Source organism: Corvus hawaiiensis, chromosome 10 (genome assembly GCF_020740725.1).
Source record: "Corvus hawaiiensis isolate bCorHaw1 chromosome 10, bCorHaw1.pri.cur, whole genome shotgun sequence".
Lineage (NCBI taxonomy): Eukaryota > Metazoa > Chordata > Aves > Passeriformes > Corvidae > Corvus > Corvus hawaiiensis.
The window spans coordinates 2,917,993-2,937,529 of record NC_063222.1 but is presented as its reverse complement, the minus strand read 5'-3'; the positions used below and the strand labels follow the sequence as shown (position 1 = coordinate 2,937,529).

Below are 19,537 nucleotides of genomic sequence, written 5' to 3'. Positions count from 1 at the left end.
TTCTCTCTGTCCTTGTCTCCATCTCCACTATCAATAATTATCAGTGCATGGACCAATTTCCACTGAACTCAGGAAAACAGAGATCCCAAAATATGTAAGTACCCCTCTATTGTTAAAAATATTCATTTCTTAGAAGACAGATTTTTAATTCCTCTCCCACAAGCAATGTCCTGTTAAAGTAAGGATATGGGAAAAACAAAACTATCAGACACCAAAGAAGCCATGTAAGTGAACCAGAAAAGAAACAGCCTTCAAAATAAAATCCTACTGCTTGAAGCAGTGCTTACTCTTGAACACAATTTACAGTTATGTTTACTTTCTCACCTAACACTCTGATGTTACAGTCTAGTGAGCCTAATTTAGTAGAAACTATTCTAGAAAATAGATCTGCAGGCAACTAAATAAACTACAGCATTTAGACAGGGAAATCAACCTTACTTTTGTACAGGAAAGCCAAGTTCCACACAGGAGTTCTCTCAAGGCCCTCCCTTACACCAGTGGATGGCACTTGATTTAATTTCCAAAACACATTTAACAAGATTCTTCAGAAAAGGTCCTTAAAGAAATTCAGCTGCCATGGCAACAACAGGCCTTGCATGGACAGGTTACCTGGGGAAGAGAGAGGAGACAAAGAGCAGACCAAGTGGTCATCTCTGACCACACAGGAAGGCCACCATAGGAACACAGGGCTTGGAGCAGAAGGTGTCCCCAAGGGGGTGGAACAAGATGATCTGTAAGGTCCCTTCCAAGCCAAACAACGCCGTGATACTGCAAGTGTGAGCTCTTCCATCTAGAGAAGGAGAATGCCAACACTGTGCTGATGGCACCAGGCTACTCTAGTAAGGCAGGACCAGCCCCGAAGAAGGGAAGAACAAACACAAGCTGCAGACAGCAGAGCTGGCAGGGAGCATTCAGTGAAGCTTAGAGTTACCCACAGAACCCCAACTTCACACAGAGCAATGGGCTGGCTCCCTGCTGAACATCCACACCCAGAGCACAGGCACGCACAGCTGAGTCAACCTGAACCTCCCACCTGAAGGATCCCCATCTCCAGGACCATTTTTCTCCAAAAGTATTCCTGCCACTGACCTTGCATCACCTCTGTCAACTCCTGACTCTGACAGCCTGACTTGATTCACTCACTGGGCAGAAAAACCTCCCTCCCAAGCAGAGGAGTTTGCCAGGTAGGGAATTCAGCTCCAGGGAAGGTCAAGCCAGCAGCAGCACAAAGGGAAAGGAGAGCTGTGCAGCTGTGGAGACACAGATCTCTCTCAGCTGAGGCAGGCTGGCAGAGCAGCTCAACCATCTTGTGCAATTCCACTAGCAGCAACCAGCTCATGTGGTCTTAATGAACAGATCTAGAAATTAACAATGCAAAACTGGCACACTGAGCATGCGTTTAAGGTGGAATTCATTACCCATTTGCAAACGACGTTTCATTTCCCACTTATAAACACAAACATGTTGGTATCTTCCAGGTCCTTGGGGATTATAACCCTAAAAGCAGAGAGAGAAACCCTTATGTGGGGGAGAGCAAATAGATACTCAGCTTGTTATTTGATTTGGTTTCAAAAAACACCACCACATGCTATGCTCTAGTATGTAAAAATGTATCCAAGATTAATTGTTTTGATTTTTATTATTTTATTGTAGAAAAACATTTGACATTTAGGAACATTTCTGACACACAGGATAATCCCTGTGTAACTCTACAAAGAAATATCTTTTTCCTATGAGCTGAACAATCTGTCAACGCTGTTTTCATTCAGCTAACCTGCCAATATAATACAAGCCTGCTATTTGTAGAGTTACAGAATATAAACTCACTAGATTTATTTATAGAATAAATAACATAGCTGCTGCTGAAACCTTGCACAGCAAAGAACACAGTTGGCTGGATGTTGCTTTCTAGTAAAACGTTACTTTTGGGAACCACCTGAAACAACCTGCCCTTCAGCTGAAGGGGGACAGGCTGAAGAATTCCACCTCCTGCTCCTAATTCTGAAAGAAATGATTAATAAATGATTAAGAACTGCGTGACTGGAGCTCACAATACACTCCCACATCAAGCGCTCATGTCTAATAATGCTTACAACTGTGGCTGAGAGCCTGTCCCACCACACCTTTTTGTGTCTCTAAAGATCCAATTCCCCGCAGGGCAGGATGAGCAGCAGGGCAGGATGAGCAGCAGGGCAGGATGAGCAGCAGGGCAGGGACTGGGTGCTGGGAGCCTTGCCCAGCCAGTGCTCCCAGCTCTGGGTACAGAGAGCAGCACCCACCAAAGTCACAGGCCTGAAGGCATGAAAAGCCTTGTATCTGCACCACTTGTACTGCATATGGAATTATCTGCATTTATAAATAGGCATTTTCTCCTCACATATTCCAATTAAGGCAGAGTTACCAAATTTACCAAGTTCATGTTGAACCTACAGTTCAGAACAGGACACAGGTGACACTGTTTGGGCCCTGATGGATCTCTTGTCCGAGGCATGCTGCTATCTCAAGCGCACTGTTATCATTAAAAAGCATTTTCCAAACTATAAAATGCCTGCAGGGATGCAAACAAGGAAATGTGGCAAAGCCAGGAGCACAGTTCCTTCAAACCACAGGGAGAGCACCCGAGTTCCTGGGTGTTCTCTCACAGTGACACACAAGCTGTCAAGTGCTGCAACCATTGCCTACAGTCAGACTTTCAACGGGACATGTCAGAAATTAAATCAGCAAGTTGCTACAAAATCCCAACTAAGGACAAGATTCCCTCTGCAGTTCCTTCCCTTCAGCAAGCTGAAGGTGAGTTCTGCCTTTAAAAAAAAAAAATCACAGTGCACCTTCACAAAACAACACTTATTTTTGAAAGTGTATTTTCAGACTGAGAAGTTGCAAGAGGGTCATAGCAACGCTCTCTAAACCACTTATTTTCTAAGGGAACAAAGAAATAGGTTTCTGTGTTCTGATCACATATTGAACACCCACACCAACAAAACTACATCAGCACAGAAAAGCAAAATACTGCATATCCCCAGATGCCCTGGGTAGAAACAACAAAACAATTATCTGCTGATGAACTCAAACTTTGTAGGATTTCCCTTTCTTCTCCAAGAACAAAAACCAACTCTACTCCTGTTTTTAACCAAATGAGCAGACACAGTGGCACTGCAAGCAAGAGATGACAACGTGCAATTGGAGTTTCAGAGCTCCACTGATAAATGAGAGTGACTACAAGTAAATCCCCAAAAGTGTAAAGAAAGCAGGAAGTATCTTGCAGTCGTGGGCTGGCATTTTAAGTCCTGAAGTCAATACAGCAGCTTTAGATAAGGCACTTCCTTATCTTGGCACCAGATTCAGCATCACCTTCTGGGTTTGACTCCAAGCACTGGAAGCCCGAGCCTCATCCCAAAACTCCAAGGTGCAGCACGGAGAGATCCCAGAGAGGCCAGTCAGCCATTCAGCAGTGCTGCATCTGAATTCTGGCTTTAACATTCCTCCACAGCTTCAGTAGAGTTTGCCTCTTTCAGTATGTCTTGTGGTAGCTACAGATCTGGAACGCTGCAATTCTCAGCAGGGTGTGAGAGGCTTTTTTTTGTGCATGTCACCAGAAAACAAACCACAATGTTACCGTAAAGGCATGGGCTCATCCCAGTAAAAGGACTCTTCTTAGAAAGTCATCACAATTCAGCGTTTCTCTCACTGAATCCTTACACTTCTATGGGCTCACTTGCCTAGTAGAATGTTATTTAAATTACCAGTATTTAGCCAACTTGTACCAGAGCATGTCTTTGCAACCAAGGGAAAGAAACGAGAGATTCCACAGTCACCAGCACAAACTCGAGGTACGTGTTGTTCTTTCAAATCAAAAATATTCACTTGTTGAGTTTCTGACTACCCCAAGGAAAAAATTTTGTCAATGCATCCAAATATGAGCTATAATAATGTTCACAAACCTTCTCACCTTCTCAACTCTCAAAAGGTGCACTGCAGTTGCAGAAGTCACATACAAGTCTGCACAACATGAAGGGCAGGCTAAGGACAGGGACAGGAGCTGACAAGCTCAGAGCACCCAGCCACGGCTCCAGTACCAGGGTTTCAGCTGCTCTCAGAGCTTCAGACCACAGCATACTGGGTGTGGACATTTGGCCAGAAATGCTGTCCCTCAGTCAACTAGTCAACTCTAGCACTCTGTAAAATGTCAGGAAGCACCAGAGACCGTGGGCTGCAGTCCTCTGGACACAGGGGCTAGAGATGAAGTGCTCTGAACCTCCAGAACTGGCACTAACTGTTCACCCAGCTTCAGAAAAGCTTTGTTGCCACTACCCACTCCCACTGTTGTAAATCCACATCCATCAGCAGCACCAACATAGAATTCCAGCTGCACACTCTCTATTGAGCAGCCAGTAAAAATTACATCCTCTCAGATTAATCACAACCCTTTGAAGTCAGCCGCCCTGCTCCAGCTCACCAGGAAATCCTGCTGCATCACGGGTTGGCGTTTCATTTCAAAACTCTCTGCACCCTTATGTGTATTTTCTCAGGCTTTCCAACAAAAAGTCATCAGAGTTGAGTCAGAAAGAAAACAAAAAAAAACCATAAAGAAAGAATAAACTGGCTTCTAATTCTGTAATAGGAAAAACTTCTTCACAGGGTCAGAACACCTTTTGACAGACAACCTGCACACTGCCTTGTGGCCCAGTGACTTCTTCATGGCTGGATGGGTTATACTGTAGAAACACCCATCAAATAACCTCGCTATAGCACTAGACAAGACCAAACTGCTTTAGATCCAGAGAATCTGCATTGATCCTTCTCTCACACCACTCCTTCTTCACTAGTGTAATAACATGGAAAAGTTACTGAACCCAGACATTAATGTCATCCATCCCACCAAACGCAGGACACCGTTTAAGAACAGTTGCATCGGTCGTGTGACCTGGAGAAGGTTTTTCATTCCTTAACAACCTCAACAATAGATGCTATCACTAGACTAACTCTGTGCAGCTACAGAACTATGTGGAACACAACTGAAATAATCAATACTTACAAAGAAGCTCAATTTAGTTTAATTAAACTCACAGTGTCTTCCCAGAAACTAAGTTTTTTGACACTGGTATTGGCAGTCATGTCCCTTTAAGTTGCTCTATGGACACTACAACTATTTTCTTTCTCCCAAGTCACACTTCGTCCCAACCACTGCTCACACTCCCTGCTCCATCCCAGGAACACAGGGAAAGCAGAGTGCGGCTGTCCACCACTTCCCAGCATGGGCCAGGTACCCAGTGACCAGCACCCATCACCGAAGCCTTCCACTCCTCCAAGCACAACCTTTGCTATGTCTGAGCCGAGCAGCGCAGGACCCCAACCTGGTTTGGTGCCTCTCCCCCCCGCCCAGCACCGGTCAGAGGGCACCGCCTGCACTTGGCCGCTCCCGGAGCCATGGATCCCTGGATCCCGGCTCCGGTCGTGCTGCCCCCGGGGCTCAGCGCGCTGCTTCTCCCACTCAAAGCTCGGGGCAGCCCCACGACTGCGTGACACGGCTCTGTGCCCCGGGCCAGCCAAGGGGCGGCCGCTCGCCCCGGTGCCACCGCACTGGGAACTCGGGGATGAGCAACAGGAGCGGCGGGCGGGGGTCCCCGGCCCCGGGGCTGTACCCCGGCCTGGCCCCCCTGGATTCGGGCCAGGCCGGGCGGCCCGGGTGCTCCAGTGGGCCGGGTCCCGGCGGCGGGCCGGGCCGGGCCGGGCCAAAGGCGGGTCGGGCCGCCCACCGGCTCCCGGAACTTTCCCTCCTCCGCCGCCGCCCGGGGCCGGCCGAGGGCCGCCGCCACCGAGCCCCGCGCGGCGGAAGCGCCACCCCCGCTCCGCCCGAGCATCCCCCGTCGCCCCCGCGGGCACGCCGCGGCCGCCGCCACCCGGAGCGGGGCGCAGGCCCGGCGGCGGGGGAGGCCGGCCCGGCTCGGCCCCGCGCCCCCGGCAAAGCCCCGTCGGGGACAATGAGATGGCGGCGAAGAGCGCCGCGCCCGGGGGACCCGTTGCTCCGGCAGGAGCCGCCCCGCCCCGCGCCGCCTCCTCTTCCCTCCCCTCCCCTTCTCCTCTCTCCTCGCACGGGCAGCGCCCGCTCCCGGCCCGGCCGCCGCGGAGACCGAGCGAGCGAGCGGCCCCGGCCCCGCTGCCCCCGCCCCTCGCGCCTCCATCTTGGATCGGCGCCTCCCGCGCGCTCCCTCCCCGCGCGCCGCGCTCACCTCGGGCCGCGCCGCGGCGGCGCCCCGGGAGCGCCCCGGGAGCGCTGCGGGAGCGGCGGCGGCGCGCGGGGTCCGGCGGGCGCGGGCCGGGGCCGGGGCGGCGGCGCTGGCGGGGCCCGCGCGGGGCTCAGCGGGGCCGCGATCCTAAACCGCCACCTGGCGGCATTTCCGACCCGCCACGGCGCAGCCGCCCCGCGCGCCGGGCGCGCAGCGCCCCCTGCCGCCCGCGCCGCCGCACCGCGCGCGCCCGGCCCCGCGCCGCCGCGCCGCGAGGGGAGGAAGGGGCGGGAGCGGCCCCGCCCCGGCGCGCGCGGCACGCGGGAAAACGTCTTTCGCGCGGAAACGGCCGCGCGTGCGCCGCGCGCCCACGAGCACCGCCTGGGGGGGGGGGGGGGGGGCGACTGTCGTGACAGAGCGGGGGCGCGCCCCGGGCCCAGTGAGCCGGCGGGGACAGGGACGCTGGCGGTCTGTCGCGACACAGCGAGGGCCGGGCGCAGTCTCCGTGAAAGCGGCGGGGACAGGGACACCGGCGGGGGAAGGGGGTCGTGACTGTCGCGACAGAGCAGGGGCGAGGGCCCAGCGTGGGCCGGAGCGCCTTCCCAGCCCGCGGCGGTTCCCCGGCGGCCGGAGGGATGGGTGGGCCCCGCGGCGCCGGGGCGGTGGCGGTGGCAGTGGCAGTGATGTGCGCGGGGCCGAGCGGGGCCGGCGCTCTCCGCCATGGCGGGGGCGGGCGCGGAGGGCGCGGCGCGGCGAGGACCGAGCCCGGGCAGCCACCGCCCTTCACCCGCTCCTGCCCGGAGGGGCTGTGCTGGAGCCGCTGCCGGGGTTCCCATGGAGACGCCCCGCGTCCTCTGACGAGTGCCCTCTTATCGGCGACAGTTGCCAGCCATCGCGATTGGTGCCGCCCTCCTCGCACCGCTCCCGGGCTCGGTCCCTTTGCAGGCGGCTGTCCCCTCCTGCACAGCCCGCACGCACCGCTGGCTGCCAGGGGTTGCAGATTGTTGGGAGAGGATCCAAAGCAGTGAGCGAGGTATCTCTAATCTCGACCTGTCATCTGCTGTCGTGGACCCGAAGGTGCCGTCTCGTGCTTCACCCCATTGTAATGTACCTCTTAAAACCTTTCTTACATCTAACTGAGCTGTTTTCCTCGTTTCCTGTGCTATAGGGGACTATATTTCAGTGTTAATGTGTGCTCTGTTCTTTCCCCCGTGCCTGGAATTGCGATCTGAAGGGGTTTGTTCAGATAAGCGTTTTTGGAATGGGAAGTTTGCAGGCAAAGTGGTTCTTCTCCCAAAATCATTCACAAAAACACTTAATGCAAGTGTTGCTGCTGCAGAGGTGGGAGCTTTAGCAGGCAACAGGCATGAATGGAGAAATTAGAAAATAGTATTTTTTCATGGAAACGGACGCATATGGAGCCCGTATTCAGCAAGAGAATAAAGAAAGCAAGGGGAATTAAACGTATATCCCATTAAATGTGATTGCTTCAGTGAGCTAGCACAAACAGAGGTCGTTTTTTGGGTAGTAAAATATTATCAGGAGTGCACTGACAACTGGTCGGACTTTAGGGTTTGTATTCAGTGAAGGTTGTACTGGCTCTTCCTTCAGGCTGCTGGACGTGACTCAATTAATTTGAAGACACGGGATACTGGTTTGTTGGTTTGTATATAATGTTTGCTCTTGTGCTTAAGTGCTAAAAACTCCTTTCATGTAATTGCTCCTTCATTTTCTTAAATACCTTTTGCTATTCATTAAATTTTAATAAAGACTTGAGTTTCTTTGCATGTATTTTTAATCAAATTGATTTATGTCAATCTGGCTAGAAAGAGAAGGTACTCATACACCCACCACATGAGTGTAGATCCCTTGGGATGTGCAGTTGCTTGAAGTATGAAGCACCTAAGGACCTCCAGGTGGTTTAATGGTGCTGAAACAGGGCTTTAGGAGATTTTCCTGCACCTGATAAGGAATCAAAAGAAAACCGCTTATGCTGAGAAGTCAGTGCACACGAGTGCTTAGTGAAGGTGGCATGAGTTCAGTCGGTCCCGTGGGTTTCCAGGGTGGGTGGGTCTTTCCTACGTGTGATATTCAGGGAGAATTGTCAGTCTGTAGTTATCCTGTAGAGACTGCTCACAGCCCTCTGGTAATCTCAGCCTGATCGAGTCAGGATTGGGGGATTTTCCACAGAAGAGGCAAAGGAGCATTCCTGTGGGGCCTGTCTTTCAGAGCGCAGGGGTAGCTGACTTATTCCTGACTCCCTATCCATGGCTGGAATTGTCGTGTCTGTGAGTCTTTCAGAATAACACCTCAGTAGCCTGACTGATTTTAACCAATCTGGCAGAAAATGAGAGTATTTTTCTGTGAGTTTATTGAAGATTGGTGGTTAGAATTACCAGACTTCAAAGCCATCATTCCTTCAGGCACAGGAGAGGTCAGGCTCTGACCCCCAGCAGTCTGGGGGCAGATAATCACCTATTTCTACCTGACTAACCAGGTAGATTGCAGTGATTGAGGCAGGAAAGGAGGGGAGTATTTGAGGTTTTTTTCTTTTAAAAGAGTCGTGCTTTGTATTCTATCGATGATCTGTGCCATTTATTGAATATACAGTGATTATTTGTTCCCCCAAGGGAAAACAGGGTTCACACTTGGCAGTCAGTGATTTCAATGAGCTCGTAATTTAAATGGGTGTCCCAGGCTGAATTGGGAATGTTTATTCTGTTATATAACTTGACAATTTTGCATAGTGCTTCATCTTCAGCCTTGTATTAAACTTCATTCAAAATCAACTTGTGTTTTAATAGAAAATGCAAATAAGCCACGTTGTTTCCAGATATGAAGGAAAAATAAAAGCTTCATGTCACCTCCACAAAAGGCACGGGCAGAAAGAGAAGTAGCAAGTTGTCTGTATAGGCTGTGCTGATTTCTGTCTATTTTAAATTTGTGTCAGGGGCACACATAATGGATCTGGGATGTGTCCTAATCTCAATCTCTATGGAAAATCTCACTGGTTAAGAAAAGCAGGGTCACCAAAGACTACAAACAAATGTACTGTGGGAGGGTTGGCATCGCATTTGTCATACACTCAGTATTTAGTTGGGAAAATGAAATTTTCGGGTAAGCATTCCTGGTTTGGGGTTTTCTTTGTTGTTGTTGTTCTTTATTACTTCCCATCTCCTGCCTTTCACACGTGTTTGCCCTTCCACTTTCCAGACTCCCGGCTGTTCAGGTTCCGAGCTGAGCAGTCCTGAGGGAGCAGCTCTGTGCAGAACAGCCATTTTGAGCTACGTGCTCACCATCTATTGTTTTCCTCCAGAGAGATCCCTGAACACATTGCACAGGTCCAGTGCTACATTTGCAACTGTTGTGTTGGATTTGCAACTACCCGTTGAAAGAAAATGTAATCTAATGCCGGGAAGCAAAAAAATTACCGTTGTATGCTCATGGTAACAAATGAGCTATTTCGGTTTTGTTTTCAGAACAGTTGCAGCGTTTACTCAGCTGTTTCTTAACGAAATGAATGAGGTTACCCAGTGCTCTACTGACACTCTAATAATAATTCCTATCATCCACTTTTGTCGTCTTTTCCTCCTACTTTATTCATGATCCAGTATGTTGTGCCTTAAAGCAAGAAGGTCCTAATTTTTTTAAGGCTGCAAGGCAGAACTGTGGATTGTAACACAATGAAAGCGCTAGTTAGGAAAAGCTGTGCAGGTGAAAATCACTGCCTTCCTGGGCTCACTCAGTGCGGTTTGCATTTGCACGTTAAAAGATTCGGAAATGAACAATTTAACTGGAGGAAAAGTGAAGGTAGCAGGTGAGCCCGGGGCAGATTTCTGGCAGGTGTTGGTAAATGTTTGATGGGTTGTTTGAAGTGCCCGCTAGCACAGTTGATACTCAGCTCTATTTACTCTCCCTGGCGTTCAGCTGCTCGTTCTCAAGTTCCTTGCCCAGTAAGCTGCCCGTGGACACCCTGGAATGTTCTCCACCATGCAGGGGGTGCTGGGCGTGCTCTGGCGCTGGGTCGGCAGCAGAAAAACGTGAACAGCAGTGCTGGACAAGGCCTGCTGAGAGACAGGGGGGACTCGAGAGGGTCCTCAGCCCCTGGTACTTGTGCGGGTGCTGCTGCTCCTTCCTCCAGAGCTGGGACTGGTCCCCGCCCGTGTCCCCACTCCCGTCCATCCCTACGAGGAGAGCAGGGACTCGGCTGCAGCTCAGTTGGGGTGTAGCAGGGGGTTAATGAACACTCAGCCTGTGAGGAAAAAGGCAGACTGTCCCATTCTCATGCAAATTAATTTGCCAGAAACACCGGCAGTGCTTGGCTGTCACAGATCACAGGCACAGAAAACAGCACGGCTGAACCTGGCCACGGTATTTTCAGTGTTTCTGTGAGGAACTATTGCCCGCACTTTACCATTGCCTTTGGACCTGTGTTCTCCCTGACAACCCGGTGTCCTGGCATCCAGCCCATTGTCCAGCAGTCTTGCACCGCCAGGACCCCCAGGAACGCTGCGGTCCTCCCTGGGGACAAGGACTGACTGTACCCATCCCGCGGTGCCACCGCAGGGGCCAAGCTGCTGCTGCTGCTGCTGGCAGGGCTCGGCTCCGGGGGAGGGATCTCCGGGCCGGGAGGATGGGTCCTCCCGGGCTCCCTCTCCTCTGCAGCCCGTGGGGCAGCACAGCAGGCACGGCAGGGTGGATTGGCTTGTTGTCGAGCTGTAGGAACCTTATGCTCGCAAACCACCACTTGTTCTTTGGATCAGTTCCCTCAGTAATGCTGGGAGATGGCTGGGGAGTGGGTTTGACAAGATGCCACTGATTGCTTTCTCTCCATCTAAAGGGTTTGAGCCTTCCTTGGGTTTTACTTTCTGTGCTGAGATGGTTGTAACCTTCCCTGCTGGTACCTGAGAGCACCTGCTCTTTCTATCTAGACAGCCCATCGAAGATGTAGATGATGAAGAGGTGTTTTCCCCCTCTGCCTTGGGATCGAATGTCTCTGTCACAGGTAAGGTCTGCACAGGTTTTATTTGCTGGGGTGAAGAGAAGGCAGGGAAGGTTTCATTGCTCCTGCTGCCTCTTCACTTGGAAGGCTCTGCACCGATGGTGTGAAAACAGTCATTCAATGACTACCCCTGCCCGAATTAAACATCTGCCCCACCCCGCACGAATCACAGGCACTGTTTTGGCCGAGGAGACAGAAGGGTTTAACACTGTCACAGCGGGGTTCAAAGATGTGTTGCCATCCATATGCAAACTGCTGACTTGCCCGGGGGTGCTCCCTATTTCCCTGTGTTACTGACACCTCCTCCAGCCAAATTTCTCCTGTAATCTTGTAACACTGGCAAGCAATTAACAATAATGCATAATTACAGGGTAAAAAGCTTAGCAAGAGAACTTTCTCATTAGAATACACTAGGATTCATGATGCATACCATACATAATGACAAAACATGTTATTTTCAAAAATTAGTGACTAAGGTGAAGTGCCATGGTTGACTTTTAAGGAGATCCAAATGGCTCAGCCATCAAAGGTATTTAGCAGTAACTCAGTGGAAAATTAAAGCAAAACCAAGAAGAGGCTACTAGTACTTGGATTTGGTTGACAAAAACAGCTTGTAAACACTAAAAGCACTTACATCCTAATGAATCTCTCACTATTCATTAAATAACAGTGTATCTCCATTTTTTTTTCCTTAAGAGCAGGGCATTTCTCTAAGGAAATGGATACGTCTTCCCAAAAATACCCAGTCAAAAAGCGAGTGAAAATTCATCCCAACACAGTAACAGTGAAATACACCTCTCATTATCCACAGCCAGGAGAAGAGGGATGTGAGGATGTTAATGAAGATACTGGAGTATTTATGGAGGATAATCCTAAGAGAAGACTACTGAATGATGGGAAAAAGAGAGAAAAGACTTTTTTCGGTACAATAGACACCAAGCCAGCACAACTGCCAAAACCTGATGAGGTTGGAGAATCTCAGCACTTTCCTGAAGGAAATGTACTGCAGTCCAGGAGAACATGGGCAGTCCTTTTTGGGTCTGCCGTGGCTCACGGATGCGTGGCTCTGATCACGAGATTAATTTCTGACCGTTCCAAAGTGCCATCTCTGGAGCTGATTTTCATCCGCTCAGTCCTGCAGGTGCTGTCCCTCTCTGCTGTGTGCTACCACCACGAGCCTCCCTTCGGCCCCAAAGGCTACAGGCTCCGGCTGTTCCTCTATGGGGTCTGCAATGTCATCTCCATCACCTGTGCCTACACATCCTTCTCCATAGTGCCCCCCAGCAATGGGACCATCATGTGGAGGGCCACCACCACAGTGTTCAGTGCCATTCTGGCTTTTTTACTCATAGATGAAGGAATGGCTTATATAGACATGGTCACTGTCGTTGGCAGTGTGTTCGGCGTTTGTCTGGTCATGATCCCCAACATTGTTAAGGAGGAGAACTCTTTGCTGAGCACCTGGAAGGAAGCTTTTGGCTATACCATGACTGTCATGGCTGGTCTGACCACTGCCCTCTCCATGATAGTCTACAGGTCCATCAAAGACAGCATCAGCATGTGGACAGCGCTGTTCACCTTCAGCTGGACGGGAACAGTGTGGGGAGCGTCCACCATGTTCCTGCTCCAAGAGCCAATCGTCCCGCTGGACGGGGAAACCTGGAGCTATCTCCTTGCCATCTGCCTGTGCTCCACTGCAGCCTTCCTGGGGGTCTACCACGCCCTGGGCAAGTTCCACCCTGCTCTGGTGAGCACTGTGCAGCACCTGGAGATCGTCATCGCCATGGTCCTGCAGCTCCTTGTGCTGCGCATCTTCCCAGGCACTTGTGATCTGGTTGGGGCAGTGCTTATTTTGGTGAGTGTTTTTTTCCTTGCGTGTTATAAGCTCTCCTGGAAGGATTTAAGAAGGCAAGATTATCAGGAGATTGTGGATTCGTCCATTAAATGAATGTCAGTTTTGAATGTCTGATTCTGGCTGTGACCATGTGGAAGTAACTCCTTTCAACTCCTGTGTCCGAGCGTAGTGGCCAGGCCCTCTCTCTGCCATTTCACTTCTCAGCTGATATAGCAATGTTGGTATTTCCAGGCTCCCGTGCCAGGTGGATTTGTTCTGCTGCACACAACCACTGACATTTTGTCATACCCAAAAGAGTAGCACACAGGGTGCACGGCCAGCACAGGCCGGCCCACTGAAATGCGGGCCAAGCTCTTCCTGACCTTCTCTGGATAAAGCAATACAGAGGGACTCAAAAGTGACTCTCGTTCATGTGCTCTGTGGTAGTAGGAAGATGAGCAGCAAAACACTAAAACAGTCACCCGAATTGTCATTTCCTCTGTAATGCTTCTTAAGCTTTGGCTGTCATATTCTAAATGGAGCAATGCTAAATTTCTGTGGCTAGAACTTGCATTTCCTGCACGTATAAAGAAGAAGTCAGTAAAGCAGCTTGTGCTTTGTGGTTAAATTTCTGTCTGAAACAATGTAGGAATCCCAGATGTCCTGTGGGGGAAAGAGAGCACCAAAAGCTGAATCTCCAGTTGTGCCACAACTGTGAAAGGCCCCCAGGAACTGTAAGGTCCATGACAGATTAAAGATCTAGCCCTGAAGCAGACCAAAATCTCTTCTATGGAACCACTTTTTCTAGAGGAGTTTTTTACTATTATCCAGGGGAGGGGAAAAAAGGGAGAAATAAAAGAATGCATTTGAGATGGAGGTGTGAGCAGCATGGTAAAACCGACCAGCCTGGCAGGATCAGTGACTGACAGGGTGCTTGGGTACCGAAACTCCAGTGAGACATGGGATTTGCAAAGAGTCCCAGGGCTTTAGGGGTCCAAATAGTATTCCTGGCCACGCTAATGTGTGGCCGTAAAGAGAAAGGCCAGCATCTGTGTCCAATGGGCTCTGTGCCAACCAGGCCCTGCAGGCACCTCCCACTGCAGCTGCCTGTGCCTGTGTTCTGGGACATGAGCGTTTTCTGAGAGAAAAGGCACCACTCAGATGGCTCCAACCAGTCCAGCTTCCCCCACAGAAAATACATTTTACTTGTGAAAAGCAGCAGGAATTACTTTTATTCCTATGAATAGCCAGGGAGACCAAGTTCCCTGACATCAGCCAGCCCAGCTGGCAACGCTCCTGATCCATGTGACACTTGTGTCCTTCAGTGTTGGTGATGCCAGAGACCAGAAACCCCCTGGGCCACACAGGGTTCCCTCGAGTGCTGGCACAGTCACAGCCACCCCTACAACTGTTTCCTTGAGGAGCAGGTGAAGCTGGCAACAGGAGCTCTGCCCACTGTAGGAAAGACAGAAGAAAAGGGGAGCAGGTAAAATGAAGCAGTGCTGGGAAAGCTGTGCCCTGCCAGAAATCCCTTTGGCAGCTTAGGGCAGAGCAGTTCCCAGCCCAGAATCTTCCTGTGCTTCTATCAGCTCCTTATTTCGCTCTGGGGCAGATAGTCTTTCTTCCTCTGGCTGCTCAAGCAGCAGGAAAGCTTCCTTTGTGGGAAGCAACCAGGGCATGAGGCTCCTCCTCCCATGGCTTCCATGCCTGTCCCTCTACAGGGACTCGAGCTCTGAGGCTCAGCTGTGTCAACACGTGCATGTGCAGGCACCCAGCTGGGTACATCTGGCAAGCCAGGGGCACTGCACAGCACGACTCCCCAAAAGCCTCCACTGTGCAGTGGGGCTGAATCCTGGGCAAGCCCTGGAGCTACTCCAGCCCCAAGGCAGCCAAGCCCCCTCCTCAGAACCTCCCCCTGCCACCCCTGAGCCCAGGCTGGTATGGGCAGCTCGCACCCAGGGGCCCACCCCAAGAACCTGAGTGGTGTCCGGGGAGCAGTTCCAGGGTCTATGGGGCCGGGTCCCGCTCCAGCTGCTCCACAGCCTGCACGAGATCTTGCACAGCTCTGTCCACGTCTGCCCGTGCCGTGCTGCGCCCCACGCTCAGCCGCAGCGCGTTCCGCGCCACCTCCAGGGGAATCCCGCAGCTCAGCAGCACCGGGGAGGGCCTGGAACACAGCCAGGGGGCAGAGGATGGACTCGAAGCTGAGGAAGCCCCACACATCAGCAGGGAGCCTCACTGAGCTGCGTGAAGAAGCACATCTGCAGATGCGCTCCAGGCAAACCTGTCCCCTGCACAGCGCACCGCTTGCTTTCCAGGGGCACCCAATCCCACTGGGTTTGTTGCCCTATGGGGAATCTGGCTCGTCTAAGAAGAACCTGTTCCATGTCCCTGTGGGTTGGCAGCTCTGCCAGGTCCACAGGGCATTGCTCTAGACCAGGCCAAAAGCACCCCTATCCCCATATCCCCTACAGGAGCCATCTGGAGGGCCAAGATGGGCTGGAGCCGGAGAGCCAGGCACAGACACAAGGCAAGCTCTCTTCTGGTAGTGCCAGCAGTTCAAAAGTACTTCCAAGCTCAGCTGGATCACCAAAGCTGGGAGGGACAAACTCCTTCCGAGCAGCAATCGAGCGTTCCAGCTGTGTCTCCTGCAGTAATCTCCTTAACAGCCCTTCAGCCCCTCTGGAAAACTCTGTACCCTCTTTGTTCCAGGTGATGCTGCCCAAGCCACCCACTGTCCCTTTCCCTGCCTGTTTCCATCCCTCCCTCCTGCTGTCCTCTGGGAAGACACCCAAGGGCTGGAAAAGCTGTCTGCTCACCGATCCCCCTTCTCAGAGTGGCAGGCAGCCCCGACGCTGGCAAGGAGCACCTTGCAGTGGGCCAGCACCCTTCGTCCTGCAGCACAAGCAACACAAGCACAGCTTTCCCAGTGTCAAGGCTCTCTCCAGGGACTACTCCTGCCTCACCTCCCTGCCCACCAGCCAAGCACCCACTAGTCTCAGCCACAGGTGCTGGTGAGGGGCAGGTGCTTGGCTGTGCGTAACCATTGCGGGACAGCAGTAGGGTAAGAGCTACCTTGAAGGCCTGGGCCCAGGATGGAGAAGTTACAGGTGTTGCAGAGTCGCTTGGAGCCCTTAAAGTGACTGTTGAAGCAAATCCTCTGCTTCCCAAAGGAGGCCTGGAGAAATCAGAGGGCTGTGAACCTCTCTGGGTTCCCAAGAGGAACGTCCTTATGAAGGGGTGGGCATGGCCAGAGGGACATACTCACCCTGCTCCAGGCCACACATCCTGCAGCCTGAGACTGCAGGAAGGGACCAGATTTGCTCACCTCCAGCGTGGCCTCCAGGTAATCCCGGACATCCCGCATATGAGCCTCATAGGCCTCCCAGTTCTTGCTCACTAACTCTGCAGCCTGAGAACACCCAGACAGGCTCCACCAGTGACCCTTGGACACCTCCCTCTGTGCGTGGTCCCCGGGATGTGAGCCCAGCCTGGAACAGCCTCTGCAGTGCCAGGTCCCCTGTGTCCCCTCTCAGTGCCCTGTGCCACGTGAGCTGTGTGACTGCCAGGGCTGCAAACCCACAGCAAGCGCCCCAAAGCACCTCCTTCAACTGGCACCAGAAAGCCCCACCGCCTTTCCCAGTTCACCCTCTCTCCCACATCCCAAGTTTGTCCCTTCTGATGACCAGGGAGCACAAGTGGCAGTCTCTGTGCTAGGTTTGCACTGCTCACCCCATCCCGACTAACCTGGCCAAGGCCGGCGATCATCGGGGTGTTCTCAGTGCTGGAAGGGAACAGGGACCAGTGAGTTATTTCTCAAGACCAGAAACCCAACCTTGAGACACAGACATTCCCTCATGGGACCCCTCACTGCTGGCAGGGGGTCCTGGAGACCTCTCTGAGGTTACCAGGCTACCAGGTTTACCAAGGTTCCACCCTTGGTAAAGCCTGAGCTCCAGGGAGTTTCCATGCGTGGATCCATTTCCCTGCCGTGCTGGGCTGCTTGCCCAGGGCTGGCAGGTGACAAAGTGCCAGCTCAGCTTGGACAAGGCAGCCCATGTGGCTTGGCCACCAGCCAGAGGCCCAGCTCTCCAGGTAACCACCTGCCCCCTTACCCTGGCCGGAAACTCCTCTCCTGTCCCCCTCCGAAGAGCATGGGGTGCAGCGGGGTGGTGGTGCCGGGGCCGCGGGCGTACAGTGCTCCGATCCGCGGGCCGTGGAACTGCGGGGACAGCCACGGTGACCCTGGGGACACTGACACACCGACAGTACTGACAGTGCTTCCTGCCCTCCTGCCCAGATCTGAGTGCCCTCCAGGGCTGGCCCCTGCCCATCGCACAGGCGCAGGCTGCTGCAGAGCTCTTCCCCATCCTCAGTCTCCTGCCCCCCAGCCCAGACAGGTTCCGCAGGAGCGAAGTCTGTCTGCAGAGCCCCACCCAGCAGGAGAACTCTGGCCACCACGAGGTACCAAGCTGTGTGTCCCCCTGGCAGCCCAGCAGAGATGTCACACAGGGTGACTAGCAGCAGGGCCACGCGAGCAGGGCCACACCTTGTGTCCCACGATGGTCAGGTAGTCCACGCCCAGCTCCTGCACGTCCACGCGCCCCTTGCCAATCATCTGTGCTGCATCCGTGTGCACCAGGACCCTGGGCAGCCCCTCCGCTGCTCTGCGCTGGTTGAGGGCACAGACGTGCTGGCTCAGCTCCGCGACGGGCTGGTGGCAGGGAGGAGGGTCTGCATCCCATTCTGCTACCTCCTGTCACCGCCTCTTTGCGAGAGTGTCCCCACCCCATCCCCCTCACTGCCCACACTCACCATGATGACCCCTGTCTCATTATTGGCCAACATGAGGGAGACCAGGCAGGTGTTTGGCCGGATGGCAGCCAGGACATCGTCCACCTCTGCCTGCCCGCTCCATGGGGACACAGGCACAAAAGTGGCTTCTGCAGGCCAGGAGACAAGCCCTGAGGTTGGCTGGGTAGGTTGAAAGTGCTCGGGGCTGGCCTGTGCCCCGCTGGGCAGGGCAGGAGTGTATGGAGCACAGGCACAGAGCAGGGAGGTGTCACATGCAGCTTGGGGGAACGCGGGCACCAAAGGGGAAAATGGTGCCCTTCTCCAGCGGGAGAAAGTGGAACATCACAGAGCTTGCAGGATCTTGCCCTCCTCCAAAAACACCAGCAGAGACCCCCCATTCAAACCCCATCTGTGCCTGTGCCACTCACCTGCCAGGCCCTCCCTCCCGAGCTGCTCCAGCGGCAGGCGGATGGAGTCATGCTCCACGCTCGATGTCACGATATGTGGTGTTCCCCGGCTGTCCCCTCTCCCAGATTGGCTCTCGTGGAAGTGCCTGCAGGCAGTGTGGATCACCATGTTGTTCGCCTGAAGGGAAGAAGGAGAGGGAAAATGGAGGCTCAGAAGGAGCACAGTGCCATTCATTCCCACCCTCCTAATCGCTGCTTGCTGGAGAGGGGGTGGTGGGCAGGGATTCCCAGGAAGGGGGTCCCCCCTGCTCCCACCTCCGTGCCCCCTGAGGTGAAGACGATGTCCTCAGGGCGGCCTCCCAGCATCCTGGCCAGGCTCTCCCGTGCGCTGCCGATGAGCTCCTTCGCCTTCCTGCCTGCAAGACCAGACCTGGCAGCTCCCGCGGGCTCCCATCACCACAGAGCCCAGCCCGTCCTGGTCCCTACCTGTGGGGTGGGAGCTGCTGGGGTTGCCCCAGGCCTGGCACATGGCATCCCATACGGCCTGGGCCACCTCGGGGGCCAGCGGGGTGGTGGCGTTGTGGTCCAGGTACACCTTCCTGTAGGGGCAGGGGCAGATAAGGGGTGCTGGGGGGCACACAGGGGAGCAGGGAGTAGGGCAGGGCCTCACCCCTCCAGTGAGTCACACTGCGCCTCCGCCGGCTCTGTCCCCGCACCCATCGCTGCTGTCACCGTCACTGTCACCGCTGCTGTCACCGTCACCGCTGCTGTCACCGTTACCGTCACTGTCACCGTCACCAACCTGGCACCGTGGGTTACCGACAGGGGGGACCAGGCCCCTGCCCTGCCTGGGGCACCACAGCCTCCCATCACCCTACTCCCTGCCCCACAGCCACGGCCCCACCAATCAGCTCCCTGCTCCCTGCCCCACAGCCACGGCCCCACCAGTCAGCTCCCTGCTCCGTGCCCCACAGCCACGGCCCCACCAATCAGCTCCCTGCTCCCTGCCCCACAGCCACGGCCCCACCAGTCAGCTCCCTGCTCCCTGCCCCACAGCCACGGCCCCACCAATCAGCTCCCTGCTCCGTGCCCCACAGCCATGGTTCCACCAATCAGCTCCCTGCTCCCTGCCCCACAGCCACGGCCCCACCAATCAGCTCCCTGCTCCGTGCCCCACAGCCATGGTTCCACCAATCTGCTCCCTGCCCCACAGCCATGGTTCCACCAATCAGCTCCCTGCTCCCTGCCCCACAGCCACAGCTCCACCAATCAG

The 19,537-nt window shown here is 53.7% G+C and overlaps 3 protein-coding genes across 13 annotated transcripts in view; 1 reads left to right on the top strand and 2 right to left on the bottom strand.

Moving 5' to 3' along the window:
- The window catches only part of STAG1 (stromal antigen 1), a 174,993-nt gene extending 168,707 nt beyond the window's left edge, over positions 1 to 6,286 (bottom strand). The window contains exon 1 of one of the 2 annotated variants that reach the window (XM_048314641.1): positions 6,231 to 6,286. The gene's annotated coding sequence lies outside the window, so the exon portion shown is untranslated. Of the gene's footprint in view, positions 1 to 1,418; positions 5,648 to 6,230 lie in introns of those variants that run through there. The other variant, XM_048314639.1, reaches the window with a different exon arrangement.
- Positions 6,287 to 6,643: 357 nt separating this feature from the next.
- On the top strand, positions 6,644 to 13,668 carry SLC35G2 (solute carrier family 35 member G2). 8 transcript variants are annotated; one of them, XM_048314076.1, is made up of 3 exons: positions 6,644 to 7,304; positions 11,159 to 11,232; positions 11,931 to 13,668. In XM_048314076.1, exon 3 carries the CDS (start codon positions 11,948 to 11,950, stop codon positions 13,175 to 13,177), a length of 1,230 nt encoding a protein of 409 aa, XP_048170033.1. In that variant the 5' UTR covers positions 6,644 to 7,304; positions 11,159 to 11,232; positions 11,931 to 11,947; the 3' UTR covers positions 13,178 to 13,668. The 8 variants fall into 8 exon arrangements, with proteins under 8 accessions (XP_048170033.1, XP_048170034.1, XP_048170036.1 ...); XM_048314077.1 differs by having other exon boundaries at positions 7,159 to 7,304; positions 11,068 to 11,232; positions 11,926 to 13,668; XM_048314079.1 differs by having other exon boundaries at positions 7,174 to 7,260; positions 11,068 to 11,232; positions 11,926 to 13,668.
- Positions 13,669 to 14,269: 601 nt separating this feature from the next.
- SCLY (selenocysteine lyase) lies at positions 14,270 to 19,527 on the bottom strand. 3 transcript variants are annotated; one of them, XM_048314072.1, is made up of 13 exons: positions 18,935 to 19,526; positions 18,751 to 18,863; positions 18,580 to 18,680; positions 18,286 to 18,442; positions 17,879 to 18,027; positions 17,613 to 17,777; positions 17,179 to 17,285; positions 16,811 to 16,847; positions 16,392 to 16,475; positions 16,139 to 16,241; positions 15,883 to 15,958; positions 15,040 to 15,230; positions 14,270 to 14,518 (listed from the first exon to the last, which is right to left on the bottom strand). In XM_048314072.1, exons 1-12 carry the CDS (start codon positions 19,132 to 19,134, stop codon positions 15,071 to 15,073), a joined length of 1,452 nt encoding a protein of 483 aa, XP_048170029.1. In that variant the 5' UTR covers positions 19,135 to 19,526; the 3' UTR covers positions 14,270 to 14,518; positions 15,040 to 15,070. The 3 variants fall into 3 exon arrangements, with proteins under 3 accessions (XP_048170029.1, XP_048170030.1, XP_048170031.1); XM_048314073.1 differs by having other exon boundaries at positions 17,879 to 18,006; positions 18,935 to 19,525; XM_048314074.1 differs by lacking the exons at positions 14,270 to 14,518; positions 15,883 to 15,958 and having other exon boundaries at positions 15,117 to 15,230; positions 18,935 to 19,527.
- Between the last annotated feature and the right edge of the window lie 10 nt (positions 19,528 to 19,537).

Coding starts and splice junctions, on each gene's coding strand:
- SLC35G2 (XM_048314076.1), top strand. CDS start 11,948: ATGGATACGTCTTCCCAAAAATACCCAGTCAAAAAGCGAGTGAAAATT.
- SCLY (XM_048314072.1), bottom strand. CDS start 19,134: ATGGGAGGCTGTGGTGCCCCAGGCAGGGCAGGGGCCTGGTCCCCCCTG. Junction 18,443..18,579: donor TCACCTCAGGGGGCACGGAG/GTGGGAGCAGGG, acceptor TCTTCCCTTCAG/GCGAACAACATGGTGATCCA. Junction 17,286..17,612: donor TGACCATCGTGGGACACAAG/GTGTGGCCCTGC, acceptor CTGTCCCCGCAG/TTCCACGGCCCGCGGATCGG.